This window comes from Dipodomys merriami, unplaced genomic scaffold, assembly GCF_024711535.1.
Source record: "Dipodomys merriami isolate MVZ:Mamm:240054 unplaced genomic scaffold, mDipMer1.0.p SCAF_120, whole genome shotgun sequence".
In the NCBI taxonomy this organism is placed as follows: Eukaryota; Metazoa; Chordata; class Mammalia; order Rodentia; family Heteromyidae; genus Dipodomys; species Dipodomys merriami.
In genome coordinates this window covers 1,731,802-1,754,415 of record NW_027202494.1, presented here as the reverse complement: position 1 = coordinate 1,754,415, position 22,614 = coordinate 1,731,802, and the positions used below count along the sequence as shown (strand labels likewise).

General features: G+C 49.1%; 1 protein-coding gene across 2 annotated transcripts in view; it reads right to left on the bottom strand.

The window, feature by feature from the left end:
• Positions 1-1,414: 1,414 nt before the first annotated feature.
• LOC138823538 (membrane-bound transcription factor site-1 protease) overlaps positions 1,415-22,614 on the bottom strand; it is a 45,596-nt gene continuing 24,396 nt past the window's right edge. For both annotated transcript variants that reach the window (XM_070016917.1, XM_070016916.1), the window contains 13 exons: positions 20,381-20,542; positions 19,023-19,167; positions 17,999-18,187; positions 16,992-17,164; positions 15,605-15,720; positions 14,796-14,952; positions 14,028-14,152; positions 13,297-13,374; positions 10,535-10,675; positions 8,553-8,684; positions 6,477-6,603; positions 3,541-3,671; positions 1,415-2,212 (listed from right to left, as the gene is read on the bottom strand). In XM_070016917.1, the coding sequence (XP_069873018.1) occupies positions 2,016-2,212; positions 3,541-3,671; positions 6,477-6,603; positions 8,553-8,684; positions 10,535-10,675; positions 13,297-13,374; positions 14,028-14,152; positions 14,796-14,952; positions 15,605-15,720; positions 16,992-17,164; positions 17,999-18,187; positions 19,023-19,167; positions 20,381-20,542 (1,873 nt within the window). In that variant the 3' untranslated portion in view covers positions 1,415-2,015. The remainder of the gene's footprint in view (positions 2,213-3,540; positions 3,672-6,476; positions 6,604-8,552; positions 8,685-10,534; positions 10,676-13,296; positions 13,375-14,027; positions 14,153-14,795; positions 14,953-15,604; positions 15,721-16,991; positions 17,165-17,998; positions 18,188-19,022; positions 19,168-20,380; positions 20,543-22,614) is intronic.

The window sequence follows — 22,614 nt, the reverse complement described above, 5'->3', positions numbered from 1 at the left end:
TGCGCTCTGTAAGGCCCTGCCCGAGGCCCATGCAAGACCGTACACACACTGGGGCTACGAACAGTCTGAATCATCAATCTAGGGTCAGTCTGACAGCCTCTCTAGAACATTCCCCCCAGCCAGACCACTGAAATCCCGCTGCCATCATCCATCAAGGGCCACAAGCCTCCAGGACTCTTCTGAATAGTGCACCCTGTGGAGTCAGACAAGGGACCCCAGCACACGGGCAGCCACAGAGAAGCAGAAGAGCTGCACCTCAACAAAATGAAAACATCTAAGCTTCATAGGGTACCATAAGAAGGTGAAGAAAGGTCAGGGCAGGGCTCGAGCAGTACAGAGACTACCTCACAAGCACAAGGCCTTGAGTTCAAACCCCAGTACTGGGCTGGGAAGGTGGCTCAGCGGTAGAGCGCTTGCCTTGCATGCCTTAGGCCCTGGGTTTGATTCCTCAGCACCACATAAGCAAAAAGAGAAAAGCCGGAAGTGGTGCTGTGGCTCAAGTGGTAGAGCGCTAGCCTTGAGCTGAAGAGCTGAGGGACAGCACCCAGGCCCAGAGTTCAGGCCCCATGACTGGACCCAAAAACAAAAACAAAAACAAAAAACAAACCCCAGTACTGCCAAAAGAAAAATATACACACTTCCCCTGAAAAAAGTGAAGACACTCCATCAAAATGAAAAAGAACGTATTTGTTAGTCCAATAAGGACTTGTATTTGGAACATAAAATAAATTCTTAGTTTATTAATAAAAATTAAAACAATCCAATTAAAAAAGTAGATGAAGACTAGACATTCTCCACAAAGGAGATGCACAAATGGCCAAAGAACCCACAGGAAGATTCTCCATCTGACTAGGCTTTATGAACATGCAAACCAAGATGACAAGAGCACCGAGGCACTTGGGGGCCTAACCAGACAGCCACTTCTGCAGTACTGGCACACCACTTTACAAGGGGCCACACGGAGCAAGATTTCCCTGCTCCCAGTGCTGCTCACTGCAGCAGCATGGGACATCACACCCCAAGTGGCCCCTCCACAGCCATCAAAAAGCAGCTCACCTCCAGGAAGCTCACCTCCAAAAGAAGCAAGTTCTGACACGTGGGAGAACCTTGAAGCCAGGACACACAGTGAGAGAGAACAGCTACAAGGGCGCTATGTGGACACTCCGCTGAGATCACACAGGCAAATCCCCGACAGAGCTGGGGGGCTGGAAGGGGAAAAGGTGGGTGACTGCTAATGGGGCTGTGGTTTGTCCTGGGACAGTGTTCTGGAGTTAGCATGCCAACTAGTGTTTGCATAACCTACTGGGTTATACACTGTAAAGTGGAACATCTTGGAACAATTAACAGGTTAACTCAGAATTCCTGCAGACTGTCATAAACAGAAATGGACAAGTGAAAGAACTTGTTACACAAATTTTCAGCTTCAGACAGGTTATGTATATTTATTGAAAATTCCTCACCAACAATGGTGAAATCAAGACCCCAAATTACAAAACATGATGGCAGTTGATACTTATAAAAATAAAGCAAAGGTCTATGTTTCACAGATTTGTGCAAGTTTCCTTCAAATCTGTCCTCTCATCCAAAAGGAGACCACGGAATCTGTGTTGTTTCTCATGGTGTAAGAGTAGAAAACTGCATTCCATTAACAAAAAAAATAGCTTTGCTTCAAATAGCACAAGTCTTTAAAGTGACTCTTCTCCACAATAAATATAGAAAATAGCCTTTAACAAGCGCATGTATCTTAGCTCGGTCAGGGCGGCTGAGCTTACGGAGAAAATATGTTGTCCTCTCAGGGCAGAGCCATCTCTGGTGCCTGGTCAGGCATGACACCACGTGAGGCTGACCGTGGAGTCCTTCTTACTGGTGCCCAGGGCCATGAGGTACTTCAGGAGGTACTGCGGGCCTGGGTGCATCGGAGGAGGGGAGGCCCTGGCATGGGGACCCCTTGAAACACTGTCTGGGCTCTACTTGCCCACCAGGGTGATCAGGACAATGGTCAGCCAGACCGATGGTCACACTGACGGGGTCTTAGGTGGGTGGGCCTGCTGTATGAGCTGTGGGCGTTTTACCCTGGGCTTCCTCCGCTTCGGCCTGCTCTTGGCCTTATTGATCTGCACCACAAAGAAGGCCAGGACCACCATGGCTCCCAGGAAGGCAAAGACAGGGATGGTCTGGCCTACCTCCTGGTTGTAGCGGCCGGGCCTAATTCCTGCAAAGGGACAGGGAGGCAAGGATTAGCAGAACAGCCTTTCTGTAAGAGTTGCTCGTCAGAAGCTAAAGGCCAGTAGATTCACTAGCTGACCTGGCAAGGCGACCTCACTCTGCAGCCTGAGCCCAGTAACGGAGGCTGCTATGTGGTGTGGGGAGTGTGGGCAGGACAGAATGTACAGCTGCATGCTCCGCATCTGAGCATGAGCACTCCTGTGTGCATAAGGGACTTGGCTCCCAAAAGCACCTGAAGACAGTCAAGTCTCCATCTAGGGAGAAAGAGGGCAGGCCAAGGGCTGTTGGCCAGAGGCCCTGCAGCATGGAACACCTGGTTGGAGAACCGGGGCGCCCTGCAGCATGGGACACCTGGTTGGAGGATTGGGGCGCCCTGCCTGTGTGGGACATCTGGCTGGAGGACCCTTGTGGAGATGTTGCTGAGGAGTCCTAAGCTTGTCCCCATCACTGCACCCTAGGCCTGAGTCAACACACCAAGTCTCCAGGACTAGGTGGCAAAGACTAAGCCTATATGATTCCTGGAGTTCTTGGTCTGTTTTTTTTTTTTTTTTTTGGTCTGGTCGTGGGGCCTGAACTCTGGGCCTGGGTGCTGTCCCTCAGCTCTTCAGCTCAAGGCTAGTGCTCTACCACTTGAGCCACAGCGCCACTTCTGGCTTCTTTTTGCTTATGTGGTGCTGAGGAATCGAACCCAGGGCCTTGAGCATGCAAGGCAAGTGCTCTACCACTGAGCCACCTTCCCAGCCCCTTGGTCTATTTCTGAAGTCCAAAGAGCTCCCTATTGGGAACTGTGACCCGCCCCCCCGCCTCCCCCCCCCCCCCCCCGAAGGTGAAGTTCCCAGAGCTGCTCTGTGCTCAGCTGAGTGACTTGGTATCAATGGTCTGGCTGAAGGAGAACCTGGCTACAAAGTCTACTTAGGCTTCAGTGTCCTCCAGGGTCAGGGCAGGACACACCTCAGGGCCACAGGGATCTCAGGCAGTAGGGGCTGGGAGAAGGAACAGGAGACCTGCCACTGCACAGCTAGCTGCAGCAGGTAGCCTGAAGAACACAATACATGCTGGCTTGCACAACTTTCATAGGGTATGCAAATGACTAGAAACTTTAATAAAAGAAATGGAGAATGGACTTCGGAAAGAGTGCCATCTTCCTGCTCTTGGTCTTGCTGACCTGTATCACACACACGTGTCCAGGGCTATCATGGTTCCCAGGAAGGCAAACAGGGGTGGCCTGGCCCACCTCTGGAGGAGGGAGGACGGAGGGCAGACCATGGGACAACTCAAAAGACTCAGCATGCGAGGAAGTGCCTAAGGGCTCACCTCCAGGAATGTCCCAGGCACCACTCTCTCCAGGGGACAAGGGTCTCACTTGAGGGCGATTCGATCGGAAGTTGGGTAATACCACTTTGTCCAGGTCGATGGAGAGTAACTTCTGGTGTTTCCAAAGATTACTTCAAAGAAATGATGAAAACAAAGATAACCAACTGCACCAGCCCAGGAAGCTTAACCCAAGCCTGAGAGCAACACGTGTCTACAGGTCACAGGGAAGGGCTTTGTCTGCCTAACTACCAGCTCAGCAGCCAGTGGGAGCCATCTTTTCCAGGCCAAAACCAACCTCGTGCCATAGACCTCAGGATTTGTAACATCCAGGGTTTGTAACACTGCACACCAGCCCCTCTCCACTCACAGCACTTCTGCAAGGAGCAGTGGATGGAGGAGCCCAAGTTCCTCTCCCGAAGCAGTAAGAGAGTGGGCTCCACTTGAACTTCCTGAGGATGTACAGAGCACAGTGAGGACACCCCAACAACACATGAGAACTGGGCATCTTGTGCCCTTAAGGAAACCACCATCCACAGAAAGAACGGGATAAAACTCACGAGCAGCCAAGCAGTGAAGAGAAGCAACACCTGCCTGCTTGGGCTGAAGAGTGGCAGCCACCGATAAAGCATGCACGCTCTGTGCGGGACAAGGTGTCCTACGAGAGGCAGTGTGCTCTGGGGGAGGGACACGGGGCTCTGGGCGGGAGACATTTCTTTCTGTGAGAGGAACACAGCACACTGGGTGGGGACATTTCACTCTGTGAGAGGGACGTGGTGCTCTGGGTGGGAGACATTTCTCTCTGTGAGAGGAACACAGCACACTGGGTGGAGGACATTTCTGTGAAAGGGACGTGGTGCTCTGGGTGGAGGACATTTCGCTCTGTGAGGGACATTTTGCTCCATGAGAGGAATGTGTTGAGCGTTCAAGACATGGTTACTGCTGGTCTTGGTCTGAGGAACTTGTTTGAGCCAGTGCAACTAGACCTGAAGAGCATAGGGGCTGAGCACTGTAGACAGCAGCAGGCGACTCGGGAGGGCCAGTTCAACAGAGGGAAGAGCAGGCCTGCAGTTGGAGAATGCCTGGCTTTTCTGCTGCCATCAGGAGGGGCCGTTAGACACAGGGAGGAGCAGGCCTGCAGTTGGAGAATGCCCTGCTTTTCTGCTGTCATCAGGAAGCTGTCAGCGTGTGTCTGGTTGAATGAAGCCAAAGACAGCCGGTCCCAACAGCAGCACCAGGGTGGAGGTTAGGCTTTCCTAGGAGCAGGACTGGGAATTTCCAAGCCCATAACCTGCCTGTACTTGTGCACGACTTTATAGCTCTGGGGTAACCAGTCTGGACATTTAACTGACAGTCATGGAATCGGTCATATCTGGGCTGAGTGCGCAGGAGCCACTCTGGATTCTAATGGTCACTCTACTCTGGAGCCCCATGACCTGGTGATGGCATTTCTCGGGGGAGCAGTCACAGTACCAGCATGCTCACATCACCACCACCGAAGTCTTTCAGAGAAGGCAGGTACAGGCAGAGCAACCTCCTCCTAGGGCTGAGGCTCCCAGTGCATCTAAGGACATTTCACACAGCACAGCCCCAGACCCTGCTGCTGGCCAACACTATACTCTAGTCTTCACAGATTCAGAGGTCTCTGAGGACTGAGAATAATTTCCCACTAGATGGGAAATGTGAGATAAATTGATGCAGCAGCACGTTAAGGAGCAGGGATTACTGAGGGTCAGTCAGAATCAAAACTGCAGGAGTTGGACTTTATCAGCACCTCCAATGCACCTCATGTTTGCTGGCTTATTTGATGTGGACGGTAGATAGCGAGGGCACCATTATCTGTTTCAGAGCCTTAAACAGCTTGTGGAGAATAATTGAGTTTCTGGAACTTTAGTGAACACTGACTGTCCTTTGAGTATGAGCTGCTGAGCATGTCTGGAATTTAAAGTCTGGCTTGAATGCCAGGATAATAGAGGGTTATAAATACATAGGGTGCAAAAATGGAAGCATGTCAGAAGTTTAAATAATGGGGTGACACTAGAATGGCAATGTATTCAGTAATTAAAAGTTTAGAGAGAAGACGCTGTGCTGTTCTAACCTCCTTGTTTGCGCTGAGGCGCACTCTGGGTGAAGACACAGCACAGGCTGACCAACTGCTGTTCACGTCAAGCAGAGAACACTTTGCCTCCAGTACGTGTGGAGCCCTGTCCACCATCCACACTGATCCCAGTAGGGGGAGGAAAAAGCGTGTAGAGGGATCTATTGTCAGCAGAAGTGGGGGCAAGGAAGTGGCACTCTGCTGATGGCAGTTCCTGGGATACCTGGCCCCCATCCTCCTCCTTTCATCCTGCTGGGGCAGGAGCACTGGAGAGAGGGAGAGCAGGGACTGGCTTATCCTGACCAAGAGAGACAGCGGTGGAACTTCATGGGTGGCAACTGGAGCGGGATGATTGGAGAAGAGGCGGGGGAGGGGGGAACAGGGCCACTCGGGCCCACAGACAGTGCTACACTGCTCAGTAGGCGGAGGTCAGGGATGGCACAAGAGGAGGTGCTCCCCTAGCAATACAACCAGCACGGAAGGTGAACGGTACCCACACACTCACCTGGGTGGGCTTCCATGGCAGAGGCCACACCCACAGGCAGTCTCCGCCCTGGCAAGTGACAAGAGCCTGTGTTTCACTTCATAGTGGACACCTCAGCAGGGAGTGCAACCGCAGAGGGTAATCACAAGCCCTACGCTGAGCCACAGTGGCTGCTTTGGGGGGGGGGGGGGGGGAGGTGTCTTGGGTTTTAAACAAGGACTGCCAGAGCAGCACAATGCTTATTTCCCAAGGCACTCTTTTGTGCCACCAAAAGGCAATATGGGACTCATCAGAAAATGACAAAGGAGTGAGTCACAGGCCCTGAGGGGCAAGGGAAAGGCACTGGCAGGCACTGACCTGGGCGCTGTCTCATTCAAAGGCTGGGGCTTGGCCCAGGACAAGTGTGGACAGGCTGGTAGTGGCCGAGGTTTCGGGTCTCCCAAGTGGGCTTCGAGAACCTTGGAGTAGCGATGAAGATGGTTTCCTGTGGCAGCAGCAAAAGCAACAAAAGAGCAGCCATCACCCAAGACGCCAGGGAGAAAATGGGCTTTGTGTCTGTGTGCCTGACTGCCGACATGTGTGCAGTCCCCCACATCCCTGCGTGCTTCCAAGGTCATCCCTGATGCCACCAGACAACAGGTGCAGCCCTGGCAGGCCAGCTGTTGCTAGTCACCTTTGAAGAAACAAATCTGACGCCAGTGCCATGGAACCACCTTTTTCTTGCATAATTTTTTTGGCCAAAGTGTGTGTGTGTGTGTGTGTGTGTGTGTGTGTGTGTGTGTGTGTGTGTGCGCCATGGAACCACCTTTTTCTTGCATAATTTTTTTGGCCAAAGTGTGTGTGTGTGTGTGTGTGTGTGTGTGTGTGTGTGTGTGTGTGTGTGTGTGTGTGTGTGTGTGTATGTGTGTGTGTGTGTGTGTGTGTGTGTGTGTGTGTGTCCGTGTGTGTCCGTGTGTGTCCGTGTGTGTGTGCCCGTGTGTGTGTGTCCGGCAGTTTCTGGCCAAAGTGTATGTGTGTACCCCGCAGTTTCTGGCCAAAGTGTGTGTGTGTTCCCCACAGAACCACCTTTTTCTTGCATAATAATTTTCTGGCCAAAGTGTGTGTGTGTGTGTGTGTGTGCACACACGCCCGCAGTTTCTGGCCAAAGTGTGTGTGTGTGTGTGTGTGTGTGTGTGTGTGTGTGCCTGCAGTTTCTGGTCAAAGTGTGTGTGTGTGTGTGTGTGTGTGTCCGCAGTTTCTAGCCAAACTGTGTGTGTGTGTGTGTGTGTGTGTCCTGCAGTTTCTGGCCAAAGTGTGTGTATACTCCGCAGTTTCTGGCCAAAGTGTGTGTGTGTGTGTGTCCCGCAGTTTCTGGCCAAAGTGTGTGTTATACCCCGCAGTTTCTGGCCAAAGTGTGTGTGTGTGTGTGTGTGTGTGTGTGTGTCCGCTGTTTCTGGCCAAAGTGTGTGTGTGTGTGTGTGTGTGTCCCGCAGTTTCTGGCCAAAGTGTGTGTGTACCCCGCAGTTTCTGGCCAAAGTGTGTGTATACCCCGCAGTTTCTGGCCAAAGAGTGTGTGTGTACCCTGCAGTTTCAAAGGTTCTGACATCTCTTGGATGTGGGCCATCTTTTACTATAACTGCTAGCTACATGTGGCTGAGCAACTGGAATGGGTGGTGGCATATGTCAAAATGATGCTTTTGATGTTTTACACTAAAGTGATTAAAATAACTTTCACTTAAACTTTAGCCATAAAAATTTCTTTGGGGGAAGTGGTGCTGTGGCTCAAGTGGTAGAGCACTAGCCTTGAGCTGAAGAGCTGAGGACAGTGTTCAGGCCCAGAGTTCAAGCCCCATGACTGACAAAAAAAAAAAATGACTTTGGTTTTGTTTGTTCCTTTTTGAGGCAGGATCTTGTTATGAAGCTCTGGTTGACCCTAGACACTCCAGCTTCAGCCTTCTGAGCGCTAGGATTAGTCAGGTACCACTATGCCTGGTATCTTTAGCTCTATCTCCTTTCTGTGTTGCATAAGGCTGGCGGCCACACACTCAGCAGCAGTGTTCTACAGTTCCAGAACACCCGTGTGCTCATGGGAAATGAGCGTGCCCTTCACACAACTACTGGGTTATACCTATCCTCCCTGCACAGCGCCCAGCCTGGTGTGTTATCTATCGAGTGCTATCCCTGTCCTTGTCCACTGCAGGGGCCTCATCTTGGTGGTAAGGGGGACGATGGATATAGATGACCACGCAGACCACAGTGCCTTCCATCCTGAGTCAGAGAGGATAGCCCCTGCACTCTCTCACCACCCAGTCAGCCCCCAGCAGCCAGCAAGGAAACACGGGCTGCTCACAGGCACACAGGCCCCACTGGCTACAGGACATGACTGATTCCCAACACAGCAATGCGGGGCTGGCTCTGTCTCCCTGCGGAGGCACCTGGGGGCTGCATACTCACCTTCCATCCTCTCGGGAGGGGCTGAGCCCACCCCGCTGGGAGGGCGCTGCCGGTTCCCCGAGTGGCTAAGGCTGGGAGGGGTCACCCCATAGGATGTATACTGCAGAAGGGCATCCAGAAGCCAAAAGCAGTCTGCAAAGGCAACAAGCATGCTGTTAAGGAATGAGTTGTAAAACCAGCTATCGTGGGCTGGGAAGGTGGCTCAGTGGTAGAGCGCTTGCCTTGCATGCATGAGGCCCTGGGTTCGATTCCTCAGCACCACATAAGCAAAAAAGAAAAAAAACCGGAAGTGGCACTGTGGCTCAAGTGGTAAAGTGCTAGCCTTGAGCTGAAGAGCTGAGGGACAGCGCCAGGCCCAGAGTTCAGGCCCCATGACCGGGCCAAAAACAAAAACAAAAAAAAACCCAGCTATCGTCACAGGGAAGCAACAGAAAGCTAGCCCCCAGAACGAGGGGAAGGGGTTTAGGATGTCACAAGTACAGGTCCCCTCTTCCCACGAAGCATGTACTTTCCACTCAGTCCCCAGCCCATGTGCTCCACAGCTTCACCCCCAAGGGTCAGTGCAGGTCAGTATGACTGGGCTGGCTTGGCTATCTGGATGTCACACTCAGCCCTGGACCCTCATGACCAAGGACAGAGCAGGGTTCATGCAGAGACAGCAAGACCATGTGACATCCATGAGAAAACAATGGCCTGGAGAGTGGGGACCCCCAGACCAGGGGGCAGAGGGCAGGGCTGGACAGCATGACCAGCAACCAGGGGCAGAAAATGTGATTTACACTGTGAGGGGCACAGCCAGGGTGGCTGAGTTTCTGGGTCCCAGACACACAGTCAGGCCTTTTCTCAGGCCACCTCGCATCTCTGAGCCATACGATAGCTCCTTCCTCAGGGGGCTGTGATGCCCCATCAACACCACCCGGGCAACCTGACAGGAGAGTGCACTACATGCTCTTCTTGAAGCAGCACTTCTGGTCAAGGCGTGAAGCCCACAGAAGATGCTAAAAGCCACTGTTTGAAAGGCAGGGATACGACAGTCCTCTCAGGTATTTAAAATTTTAATAAAGCCTCTTACCAGGAGATCTCAGATCTTAAAAGAGCATCTCTGTGGAAACGAGACATTAATCTTCCATCTACTGTGACTCTAACCTCATTTTTTTAATTTCTAAAAACCCAGTCATATTCTAAGGCTTTACATAACACCTGAAACTTAGTCAGCCACAACTTTACATGGGAGCTGGGAGAGGTGCAATGCACCATGCTCAGCTCGAAAAGGAAGCCTGTGAACCCTGGGTGCTAACAGTCCCTTCCCTTCCCTGCCCTGCCCTGCCCTCCAGTGAGCTGGGAGGTCCTGGCTTCCTCTTACCAGTTAGGAAGGCAGAGCACCTTCACTACCCTACTTTAAAGTCTGTGTCCCAGCTCAAAAGCCTTTCATCCAGAAGACCCAAGACAAGAAGGGGGCTGAGTCCTCTCTCTTTGCCCCATCTTTATCTCCTGCTGGTCAGAGACAGCCATGAACAAGAGTGGACCAGAGCAGAATAGGGCACTCCCACATGGTTGCACTTGCAAAGTGCACCCTGCCCAGCAGGAAGCAAAAGCTGGGTCAGCTGAATCCAGGGCTTACACACAGGTCACCCTGGCCCACTGGCTGTGGGCTGGGAAGACAGGAGTGGCATTGAGGCCTGTAAAGGCAGTTTTCTTTTGCCTAAACCTATCAACCCTTAGATACTTATCAGAATATTGCAAGCAATTCCAGTCCCTGGAGCTCTCGAGCCTGCTGTCCCTGGCTCCTATGAGCAGGTGCTGTTCATTCACTAGCCTCTCAAAAACCCTTTCCAGGCACAAAGGAAATGTGGGGTTCCTGTGTCCAAGCCCCTGTGGTAGCTATTGTTGTTCTGGAGTACTGGGGACAGAACCCAGGGGCTCGTGCTTGTGTGTGGCAGGCAAGAGTTCACCCCCACAGCCCATCCCCTGCTTTATCTCACCCTTCTGTCGGTGACTATCATCCAAGCAATTGGAGTCTCCGTACAGCACAATCCGGCCTCCACCCTCAGACGGAACCTGATAAAGTCCCAAAATGGGGACATTTTCAACAACTGCCGTTTCCTGCTTTAAAACCTCCAATCCTGGAACAACACAACGATGAAACAGAAGAGGTTTTGTTGGGGAATTGTTTTCTAGATTTAATCTACGTGACCAAAAACAAAACCAAACAAAACCCTAATATTCAGTCAAAACAGTGCAAACTTTTAAGAACAGGAAAGCAGTATCTCAAGTCTCAATTTCAGTTTTAGTAAAATTCTACCAGTAGCTCTCACTACAGTGTTTTTTTTTTTGTTTGGGTTTTTTTTAACTGTGTTTTTTTTTGTCTTTTCTTTTTTGGTACTGGGGATCGAACCCAGGACGTTGCACTTGCTAAGCAAGCGCTTTGCCACTGAGCTACATCCCAGCCCGTCTCACTACAGTGTTTTAAATATTTCCCTAATAATAACAAAACCTCTTCATAAGTCTATCTGTGGACACTTCCTTGTAGTGGGAGCTACTGGTGGAATTTTACTAAAAGCCACAAGTACAAATGTTCCATAAGGAAAGCATCCCTACCTCTGCCTCTACAGATGACACAGTGTGGAATGTTTAATGAGGAGGTTAAAATGGGATAAATGCATGGGCGGCAGCGTCAGGGGTATCGTGCAGTCTCCTCCCCCTCCCCAGAAGCCAGGGCTTGATGCAGCAACAATATCTAACAGGTCTATGGTAAGTGAGTGCTGCATTTCTGGCCCTCCCTGTATAGTCTCACAAGGAGCCAAGTAGAATAAAATGCAGTGTTCTCTGGAGGAGGGCAAGGTGGAGCAAGAGAATAGGAGAACTAGGGAAATGTACACCAAGTAGCCATTTGGCCTCCTGGCTTGATGAGATCCAGCATAACCTGGACTGTACCCCATGTCAAACCAAAGCAGTTGAGTTTTATTCTCAAACACCAAATAGACTGTGAATGGTTAAATCTACCTTTGATATACTACCCCTTCCCCCCCACCCTGCCTGGTCAAAGCGATGAGCTGCCAGAGGGTAGCTAACTAATCCTGTGATCGTGCTTTTCACCTTTTCCCTGCACCCAGCACTGGAAGTACATGCCTATGAGAACTGCTTTTGTTAGGAAAATTACCACGGGGAACTGGGCTGAGGGCTTGGCAAAACATGATCAGTGTGTCCTTGTGACAGTTGAAATGTATCTCTAGGTAACAGAATTGTTAATGGACTGGCCTTGCCTTGAAGGGGAAAAAAAACCTGACAGTTAAAATATACCCCTAGGTAACAAGGATTGATCTGCCTTGAGGAAAGAAGAAAACCCTCCCAGGCAATATGAATTAAGTTCTATCTTGCAGCCATAAGCAGGTTATCTGAGAAATCTTAGTTTCATGTCTTCAGTGAATAAAACAGTCCCTAATTCTCAATTCCAGAGAATGGTCTCTTTACAGTGGTGCAGGGTAGGCATGCTGAAGACATCACTACCTGCACATGAGATGTGTGGGAAGACCATCCCCAGGTCCTCTTGCTGCCCTATGCTCCATGCCGGGCTTTCAAAGGCTTACCCCTGTTCCTCCCTACTCACCAGGCGGGCTCTGCACATAAAGCACTTGGTGATGTCATGGATACTGAGCTGGGGACTGACCTGCCTTCCTGGCAATGTCTGCCTGTAGCTGAAGCAGAATGCTAAAAGATGGTCAAATTTTTTCTAAAGTGATCTGGAAATTACCAAAGCAGAACCACCCATAGACAGAAACAACAAATATTTGAGCTTCCCTCTTGAAGGAATTCTGTTTCTTTTACAATGGCCCCTATATACGTATATTCAAATTACCAGCAAGAGCCAGGCTTACATTAAGTAGTATAGAAATACTACTGCAAGAAGTTTTAAAATGAATCGATAACAACAACAAATCCAGGCACTCGTGTCTAATGCCCATAATCCTAGCTTCTTGAGAAGTTGAGGAAGGAAGATAGCAGTTTGAGGCCAACCTGGGCAAAAAAGCTTATGAGACTGCCTTTCACCCCACAGCTGTGAGCGATGGTGTGTGTCCATCATCCCAAGGCACATGGAAGGGTGACTGGGATGCCAGCCTAGCCCCGGCAGAAAATCTGTAAGCAAGCCTGTTTCCATGGAAGGTAAGCTGACAGCATGCATGTCTGTCATTCCAAAAGACAAAGGGAAGCCATTGTAGGCTCAGTCATGTAGCCTAACCTAAAAGTAACCAGTAAAAAACAGGACTGGAGGCATACATACACAGCTCAGCAGTACCAAGCCAGCTGAGTTCAAATGTCTAGTACTGCCAATGAAAAGAAAGGCAAAGAAGGGCTGGGCTGTATGAAGCTCAGTGGCAAAGCGCTTGCCTAGCCAGTGCAAGGTCCTGGGTTTGACCCCCAGTACCAAAAAAGACAAAAAAAAAAAAAAAAAAGGGCAAGGAGATCACACTGTTAATGGACCTTTCGGGGGTTGATGGAAATGTTCTCAAAAGCAGACTGTGCCAGGTAGACAACTTTTGTGGATACACTAAAATTCATGGAACTGAGCAATTTAGAAGGGTGAATGCTATGCTGTGGGAGTGATATGCAAGAAAGCCATTGAAAGAAAGAGGGAGGGAGGGAGGAGGAAGAGGAGAGGAGAGGGTGGGAGATAAAGGGGAGAGGAGGAGGGAGGGAGAAGGTGGAAAAAGAGGGAAGCAAAAAACCTGGGAACAGCATTCTTTACCTTGGTCCTTAAAAGTCTGTGTTATGACAATGCCATCTTCTGGAAATTTAGCGATACTGCACCCAGATGCATAGTACACTAGAAAACAATTGTTCAGTCACAGGTGCACAGAAACCCCAAGCACTCCACCAACAGCTACTCATTTACATTCTTCACTAGTGCATTCTTGTCTCCCAACTGGATCTATTTGTAAGACTGTCTGTAATCTTGAGAATATACTGTTTCCTTGTCATACTGAAATTAAGTGATCTTCTCAAAATTCAAGTAAGAAACAGATTAATATACAGTGCCTGAACACAGGGCAAGTCAGAGAAGCCAGAAACACAGGGCAAGCTCAGTCAGGGCTCGAAGAGCCCGTCAATAATAATTATCATTATATGGGCCACAAAAATCACAGCTAAAAATTTATGTGGGAGCAAATATTATTTTATAAGTAATCAGAACCTATGAGGCATTTCCTATTTGAGAATGAGTAGTGCATGAAGACTTTCAGTTTGTTTCCTGATGCTGGGGATAGACTCCAGGGCCTTGCACATTTTGGGTAAACACTCTTCCCTCTGAGCTACATGTCTAGCCTCAGAGGCAGTTCTGAAAGCACTGACTAATCCTTTCCAAATGCTAGAGTGCTTAGGAATCCCATTACCCTGGCTCTGAGACTTTGCTTTACTCACCCCTCCCCCTTGCTCATAGTACATAGCTCATGCCTACGCTCATACAGACATAAGCCTTACTGTCATGGCTGGCCAGGGTGAACTCCCCTTCGTATAGGCCATCACTGAATGCCATGTTCCATACAGACAGCAGCTCGTTCAGAGCTGGGATGTTGGCACCTCCTGTATCTGGCATCCACCACTGTCTGAAAGAAATGCAACAGCAGAGAGGACAAGAAGTAAAAACCTACACATTTCATGTATCCCTGACAAAACTACACATCTCAGGTAACAATCCCATCCACACCCAAGTGTCAATGGGAACCAGTTGCTTGGTTTGAGAAAAACTTCAAACAACTGGCAACCCATGTGCAGAATATGGCAAGGCTTTATTTTATGGCATTAGAATCAGCACTTCACTGAAATGCACCACCTCTAACTGCTCAGCCACAATCAGAGAAGCAAGGGAAAAGACACACGAAACTTACACAGTCAAGTCACAAGACTATACAGAAAAAAAAATCCAAATTTATTACAAATAATATATTTGCTAGTCTAGAGATCCTTGATCAACAGCTAATTAACTAGAAAGTCTCCAAAGTTTTTTAGGTACATTTTGAATTTGCCTACCTTACTATTAAAAGATACAGAATGGAACAGGACTAAACAGAAACTTAAAGCTTGAGTACCTAAGATCAACAAGGAAAGAGACCACCTCTAAACTGTGTGTTAGGTCAACGAGCATCTTTCCTTACAGGCAATCTCTTTCCATACAAAGAGCTTTTCCACTCCTGTTCTCTGCTACCCAGCAAGTCACAAAGGCATGCGCCACCTTAGCTGCTCCAGTACCTCGTGTTTTCATCATAGAACTTCACTTTTCTCATGACGGAAGTGTTATACCAGTCACTGAAGACCACGAGCGAGAGGCCATTGTCTACGTCCCTCCTCAGCTTGGTGATCTCCTCAGGGAAGTACTCCTCCTCACTGTCCACCATCAGCAAAGTCCCTAGGGACAAAGGGTCAAGGCTGAGGACAGCCACTTCTGATAGCAGGTGCCACTGTTTTAGGAACAGTGACAGTACTGACTTTTGATGTTGTTGTTGCTGCTCATGGAGCAAACTCGGGACCTGGATACTGTCCCTGAGCTCTTTTTCCTCAAGGATAGCCCTCTACCACTTGGAGCCATAGCACCACTTCTGGTTCTCTGGTGGTTAACTGGAGACAAAGATTTCACAGGCTTTCTTGACCAAGTTGGCTTGGAACCGTGCTCCCCAGATCTCAGTCTCATTGAGTAGTTAGAATTACAGGCGTGAGCCACCAGCACCGGGCTGGTACTGACTTCTAATGGTTTGGTTTGGGCTACCCTGTAGTGAATGCCACAGGAGGAGGCAAGGAGTAAGAGAGCAGGCATTGCTAACTAGTGCTGGCTGCTCGAAGGAGTAAGATACAATTAAAACTAAAAACAAAAACTGCAGACATCTCTGTCCCCCCATGTCTATCAACCCTGTGTTTAGTTGGGCATCGTGGCCATCATCACCAAGGATGTGTGCACATCATCAGAGCCTCCCTCCCGGTCTCCACTCGATGGGAGCCCCTGCCCAGGTTTCCTTCAATGGTTCACTTTCAGACATTTAACATGTGTCCAATGTGCGGCTCACCATACTGAGTGGCGTCAAAGCATGTGAAGGGAGCGCCAAGAACCTCCACAAAGTAGCCCATGCTTCTCACATGCTGGTACATATCCCTGAAGTTTGTGTGGATGTGATCCCCATTCCTGAAAAGCAAGAGCCACAGGGATAAAGGCCTGTCCTGTTACGGGATTGCCTCAGAAGTGCAGCCGTCTCTGAAGGAGCAGTGCCAGCCTGGGCAGAGGCAGCGTAGGGTGCACAGAAACAGCACTTCGGCTGTGGCAGAAAGCAAACAGCCAGCAGCCACTGCATCTGGCAATGAGCTTAGGGCATGGCCACAGGGAGGCAAGGAGGCTGGTCCACAGCCTGGAGGACAAGCGCCATGTCTTCTATCAGGGACAGCCTGAGTGAGACTGACTGACAGCACGGCCTACTTGATGTGGCTTCTCCAGCCCTCTCTGCCCACAGTTCTTGGCAAAACCAAGGGCCAGGCAAGTCAATGCTCCCCGGCCTCCCTCTAGAACCTGTTTCTACAGTAGCACAAGTGTGCTGGCTTCCCTGTAGGGGACAGCCCTCATATCCCCACATCCCTCTGCTCCTGTAACCCAATCTTCCAGTGCCTCCCGCTCCCTCTGATCCTGTACCCTAGTCCAATCTTCCAGCCTCCCATCCACCTATTTTAAACATGGACCTAAATACCTAACCTAAAGCAGAAACGTCTGGCTTTTGGGCCAAGAACAATGTGTCTCAGATGGCCTAGAAGGGACAGCAAGTGGGCAGGGGCGCGTGAGGGGCCACAGAGGGAAGCGGCTCAGTCTCTGCCAGATAAATGAGTCAGAAGAGGCATCAGGAGAGCTTGTTTTCATGTGACACTTGGGAAATGATCAAGAGAACAGAGTGACACAGGGAGGCAACATGGCATCCAGGTGCGGGATGCTGACGACATACTCAGGTGGGGGCAAAGGATGGAACACACAGCAGGACAGGGCCAGCTGAAGGTGACACTGACTGCATTTACTGGCTAACTGAATGAAGGAGGTGAGGGGAAATGATAACAAGGATTTTACAGCACAAATTAATTGCCAGTCCTGGGCACTGTCCCTGAGCTTTTTTGTTCAAAGCTAATGCTCCACCACTTGAGCCAAGCATTTCTGGCTTTTTGATGATTGATTGGAGAGAAGAGTCTCAGATTTTCCTGCCTGAGCTGGCTACAAACTGTGATCCTCAGATCTCAGCCTCCTGAGTAGCCAGGATTACAGATCTGAGCCATCAGTGCCCGGCTGCAGCAGAATTCCTCTAAGTTTATTTGTGAATATTTAGAAGAGAAGTCGAGATGTCCTCAAAGCATGGCAGAATTGCCAACAGGGCACCATGAGGACAGGGGTTTGGAGCGCATCAGTGCAAGGCAGATGCTTACCAGTCCAGGGGATCATTTTTCATCCGTAAGTTGTCCCTGGGGAAATAGCCTGGTGGGTAGCGGAGGTTGTGGTACTGATCCCAGAGGACCCGCTTACTCCGAGGAGGGGTGGGAATTATTTTCACCTTAATTGGGAGCTTCACTGTTGAAGTCTGTTCAGCACCATTTTTCGCCTTGAAAAAGAAAACAAAAATCCCTCGAAATTTGGAATGTCCTTTTCCAGGAAAAACTCTTAGGTTTTTCCAGTTTAAAAATATCTCTTTTCTCTTATGTTTTCTTGAAACAGGGTCTCACTATGTAGCCCAAGCTGGTCTTGAATTCTCAATACTTCTGCCTCAGCCTCCCAAGTGCTGGGATTACAGGCATGCACTACCCAGTCTAGCTTAAAAAGGTCATTTCTAAAGCCAGGCACTGGTGGCTCACACCTGTAATCCTAGCTACTCAGGAGGCTGAGATTTGAGGATCATGGTTCAAAGCCAGGCCGGGAAAGCAAAGTCCATGAGACTCTTATCTCCAATAAACTACTAGAAAACCAGAAGTGGCGCTGTGGCTAAAGTGGTAGAGTGCTTGCCTTGAGCTGAAGAGCTGAGGGACAGCGCCCAAGCCCAGAGTTCAAGCCCCACGATCAACCGAAAAAAAAAAAGGTCATTTCTACTTACTAGCTGAACCCACATTAAACACCAGGTAACAACAAACGTTCAGGTATCACAACTAATTTCATTCAAACTCAAGAGCTGAAGACTTAAAACTCAAAGCACTTTGTAAAAGGCCTGCTTCTGATGTGCCCAGGCATGTCCTTGGTGCTGTGGGGCCAACAACAAAGCCAGCAGCCTGTTCTCTGTGAGGCTGGCCATCGATGCAGCCACTCTGGAGGCAGTGCATGATGGTCCAGGGCCATCCTATCTGCCACCTGTAGTTCACACCCAACCCTCAGCATCTTCCTCTCTTTCCTGGCTAGGGATGGTAAAAGGTCAAGAAAAACAGGCCCCTGCCTGACATGGACTTACTTCTGCCTCTGCTGGGGAGGCCACCGTGATCATGACATGGCCTTGGGCAATGCCTTCCCACGAAGCTGCCTTCTTGGTCACAGAAATGGAGATGGCCAGGTAGCCGGACCAAGGCCACAATACCGAGGAGGAGGAGAAAGCAACTTCAATGTTGTCTCCATTCTGTGGTAAGTAGGGCTGCCAGTCAGGCTGCAGGAAAACAGAAGCCAAGCCAAGGTGGAAATGAAATGCATACAGAAAACAGAAAGGCCTCATATCCTTCATTACCTACACTGGTTACTAGAAATATTTCAATAAGTTGGCAACTTGATACATGAATACCTAGAAGCCCGGGGGCTGTCTGAAAGATACCAGATAAGCCTGGAAAATACCGCTTCAAATAATCTTCCCGCATTACATAAAAAAGGGTGACACATGCACAGAAGCTGTTTGATAAGGAATTTTTACCTGAATAGAAAGCTTATGTAAATCAAAACACTCAGATTTGAGGTTAGATGTGAGTTTTATGCTGACAGATTCCAAGAACTAGAAAATTAAAATTGCATGGATTCGAATCCTTGCCTACCACACGATTTAAAAGTATGTATTTCAGATTAGGTATGGTAAGTCCTATTTTTTAAAACAGTGGCAGTGTTAGAAGAGTGGGGCTATATAAAGAATGTTCTAGTTTTTTTTCCCAGGCCCTTATTGTTCTGATGTTTACTTAGCAAGTAAGCAGTGAACAAACTACAAAGAACTCTCCAAACCCAAAGGCCAAGGAGCAAAGTATTGACAGCGAGGCCTGCATCCCAGCCACCACGATGCAGATGGAGAAGTGATGGGGCCTAGCTGTCAGAAGCCACACTCGAGACACTGAAGCAAGAAAGTAAACAATGTCCTCACCTTTTGGTGCAGGACTGGCTACGAGAAACCCATGTCCCCTATAGAAGAGAAGGGCAACTTTCCTTTCTACACTTCAGGACAGATAACTAAGGCAAAAATGTCTAGGCCATGCTAGGTCACCGTCCAGTCAGAGAAGCATCACCTTATCCACAATTCTCCCAGTGACACCCATGCCATTGAGGATGGTGACATTAACGATTGTTGGCATTCCTCCATAGTAGATGGGCTGTGAGCAGTAGGGCCACATGTAGGGACACTCAGTCAGGTCGATGTAGCTGGGGCTCAAGCTGGAATAAGGAAGAGTATGTCAGAAACACAGGCCTCTTAGTGACCGAGGAGCAGGAAACAGTGAACCATGGTCTGGCTTGCGGGGCTGATGTGATGTGAGGAGCTTGCTATGGGGCGCTCCTGGGTTCAGAAGGCTGCTAGGCAGTTGGTGGGAGCACCTGCCTCTGGAGGCTGGAACTGTGGAGCTGCTCTGGCTAACAGAGAACAAGTGTGTGGCCAGCCCCAATGGAAACCTAGACCGAGCCCCAGGAGGGTGTCCCCGCCTCAGAGCAGCCAGGAAGAAGGAGTTAGGAAGCTAAGCCAGGAGTTCTCGAGACTGTGCAACTGAGTTGTCCTCTTTCCCCACAGGTCCCTCTAAACTCTCACTGTGCTGCTGAAACTCGCAACCATACACTCAGCTGAGTCCGTGAGTGCTAGCAGAGCACAACCCACAGGGACATGGACAGAACTGGTGTGAGGGCTGGACGAGTGATCAACACTTGTTTCAGTTTCCTTTATCTCAAATGAAACCTGCTGGGCCAGCTCCATTCCTAGTTCAGCACGAGGGGCATCTAACAAATGGGTATGGCCATGTGACAACAGAGAAACTCAGATCCACAACTAAATATGGTCCATAAATCTAAAATCACTTCAAAACAGACCAAAAAACAAAAAAAGCCCCCCTCAGACCCATCAAGAGAAAAGACCTGACAAAACAAGTGCCTGTCAGTCTCTAAGAAAGCCAGTTATGTGATAACGAAGGCTAGATGAGCTATCTAGGGTAGGAGGAAATCATGCACAAAATGCAGTGAGTTTCCAGATCCTGGACAAAGAATGCAAGGGGAACGTGAAGGGCAGCGTCGTGGATTCCTTGTAAGACAGGCCTTACTTTTAACCTGTATTAAACGATATCAGCTAAGGTGGTGTCAGCGGGGAAAGCTGGAAACAAGTTCTTGAGGATTCTTTCTTGCAAAATTTCTGTAAATCTATGTTAAAAGTTTAAATATGCCAACAGGGAGTTGCCATTTTCTTTAACTACTTACACTGAAGGTAACAGAACTTAGGTGACTCAGTGGGTTGAGTTCTGCCGTCAGCACACTAGTAAAAGCCGCACCATAACCCAGAACTGAGCACCCAAATGCGAGGCTGAGTGTCCTTGAGGCTCTTATGTGCAGAGGGAAACATCCAAGGGACCAGTGAAGGAGAAAGGCCCACTGAGACCAGCACACCCACCTTGCCTGTGGCTTGTAGCTGTTGAGGATCTGATAGGCTCTAAGGAGATCCAGTTTGCCATGGCCTTGCTCAAACATGTTGGCTCCAGGAAGCCTCCGGGCTGATGCGATCAGGGCCTGCTTCATACTGGCAGGATTCACCAGCTCACGTTTCTGGACTGTGCTGCGGGAGAGTAAAAATTTGCTCATTTCCTCTCAGTGAAAGAATGAAAACTGGACTGTCCCTAACTGCAAAGGTAGGGACTGGGTAGCCCCCCCAGTCTTGTTTCAGTTCTAACAGGAGTTTCTTGGGTGAAGCCGAGAAAAGTGACTGGCTGCTGCACCTGCCTCAGGATGAGCTGTTCAGGAAGTGACCTTCCAGATGGTTTTCTGAACAATGATTTTATCCAGCCTGTTTATGCAAAATTAAGTTTCCCAATAATGATGAAATCTATCACATAGGTATGATCCTCATGAGAGGGGTGAACACAATCTGGGACATCAGCTGGCTGGGGAAGAAAATGAGCATAAGCGGATGCTGGAGAGGGACTCAATGCAGGATGGGACAGAGGTGTGGGCTGGAGACCAAACCTTTGTCTTTTTGTTCCCGCATCTGGAGGATGAGTCACCCAGGTGGATGAGGCCTGGATGTGTGGACCTCGGACGCTTTCAGCATTTCACTGTCAGAATGCATCTTGGAAAACTAATACCCAGCTCTACCTAGCCAGGAACTTAGGTAGCTCTATCATTAAAACATTCATTGTGGTCTGTAACATTCATTTTTGGAGTCCTCATTTCAGGCATGAGTAGCAGGAAATGTTTCTCTTTTACTATTTGTCCCTATTTTAACTTTGTTTTACTAAAATAACTCCTTGCTATCATTAAAAAAAAATCCATTTTGGTCTACCTATAGATTTTATACAAGTAAATTTTAATCTCCAAGCTGGGAGGAAAAATCAATAGGCACAAAGCCTTGGAATATTTCTGCATGACAGTTTGGTCTCAGGGGTAGGCAAGTTTTCTAAATGGAAAATCTGACAGAAGGAGGAGACAGAGAACGATTAATTCTTAATGACAGAATAAAGTAACTGCTAGAAGCTATAGGTCAATAGCCCTCCTTCACTTCCTACCTATAAAGCAAAGGGAAAGGTCAGGCTCCACTTCCCTGTGGCTCAGCATCTATCATGAGCTATTGTCAAGCTACAAGGTATTCCTAACATCACAATAGGTGTTTTTATCTCCAGCAGGAGATGAAAGCAAAAGCTTTCCTTGATGCTGAAGCTGTCTGCAGTCACAGCTGTCACTGGGAATGGCGAGTTCCCATCTTCTCATCCCCCTCACTGGGCAGCACAGAGGTGACAGCTCCACTGAAGCTGGAACCCTCACTTCCTGCTAACAATCACAGCAGGTGGGCGAAGTGGACCGTGTTTTGTTACCAGAATGCACAACACTAGAAACAAGAGCCCTGGCTGAATCTCTGGCACTTGGCAAGAACAAAAGCATGAGCAAGCTATACAACCGGGCTTCCCTCCCCAACGCATCTCAATGTGTGCCTGCGGGAGAGAGCCACACTAATGGGAGAGATGATGTTTCTAGCAGCAAAGGCAACTCAGAGGCCACTGCAGCACTTTCTAGAACCTACCTCTGACCTGCAGGAGTGGACAGATACTTGACCCAAGTACTAATAAACAAAATAAATTCTGCCATCAGAAGCTAAAATAAACATGCAACTCACTTACTTAAAAAAAAAAAATTGAGGGGCTGGGAAGGTGGCTCAGTGGTAGAGTGCTTGCCTTGCATGCCTGAGGCCCTGAGTTCGATTCCTCAGCACCACATAAGAAAAAAGCCAGAAGTGGCGCTGTGGCTCAAGTGGTAGAGTGCTGGCCTTGAGCTGAAGAGCTGAGGGACAGTGTCCAAGTCCAGAGTTCAGTCCCCACGACCGGACCCCCCCCCCAAAAAAAAAAATTGAGGATAGGAATGTAGCTCAGTGGTAGAGTGCTTGCCTAGCATCATGAAGCCTCAGGTTCGATTCCTTAGTACCACATACACAGAAAAAGCTGGAAGTGGTATTGTGGCTCAAGTGGTAGAGCGCTAGCCTTGAGCAAAAGAAGCTCAAGGACAGTGCCCAGGTGCTGAGTTCAAGCCCCAGGACTGGCAAAAAAACAAACAAGAAACTACAACAAAAACAAGAGTGTCCAAATGTGGACCTCAGCTAAACAGAAGTCAATTTACTGAGGGATAGAGGGGTGAATACAA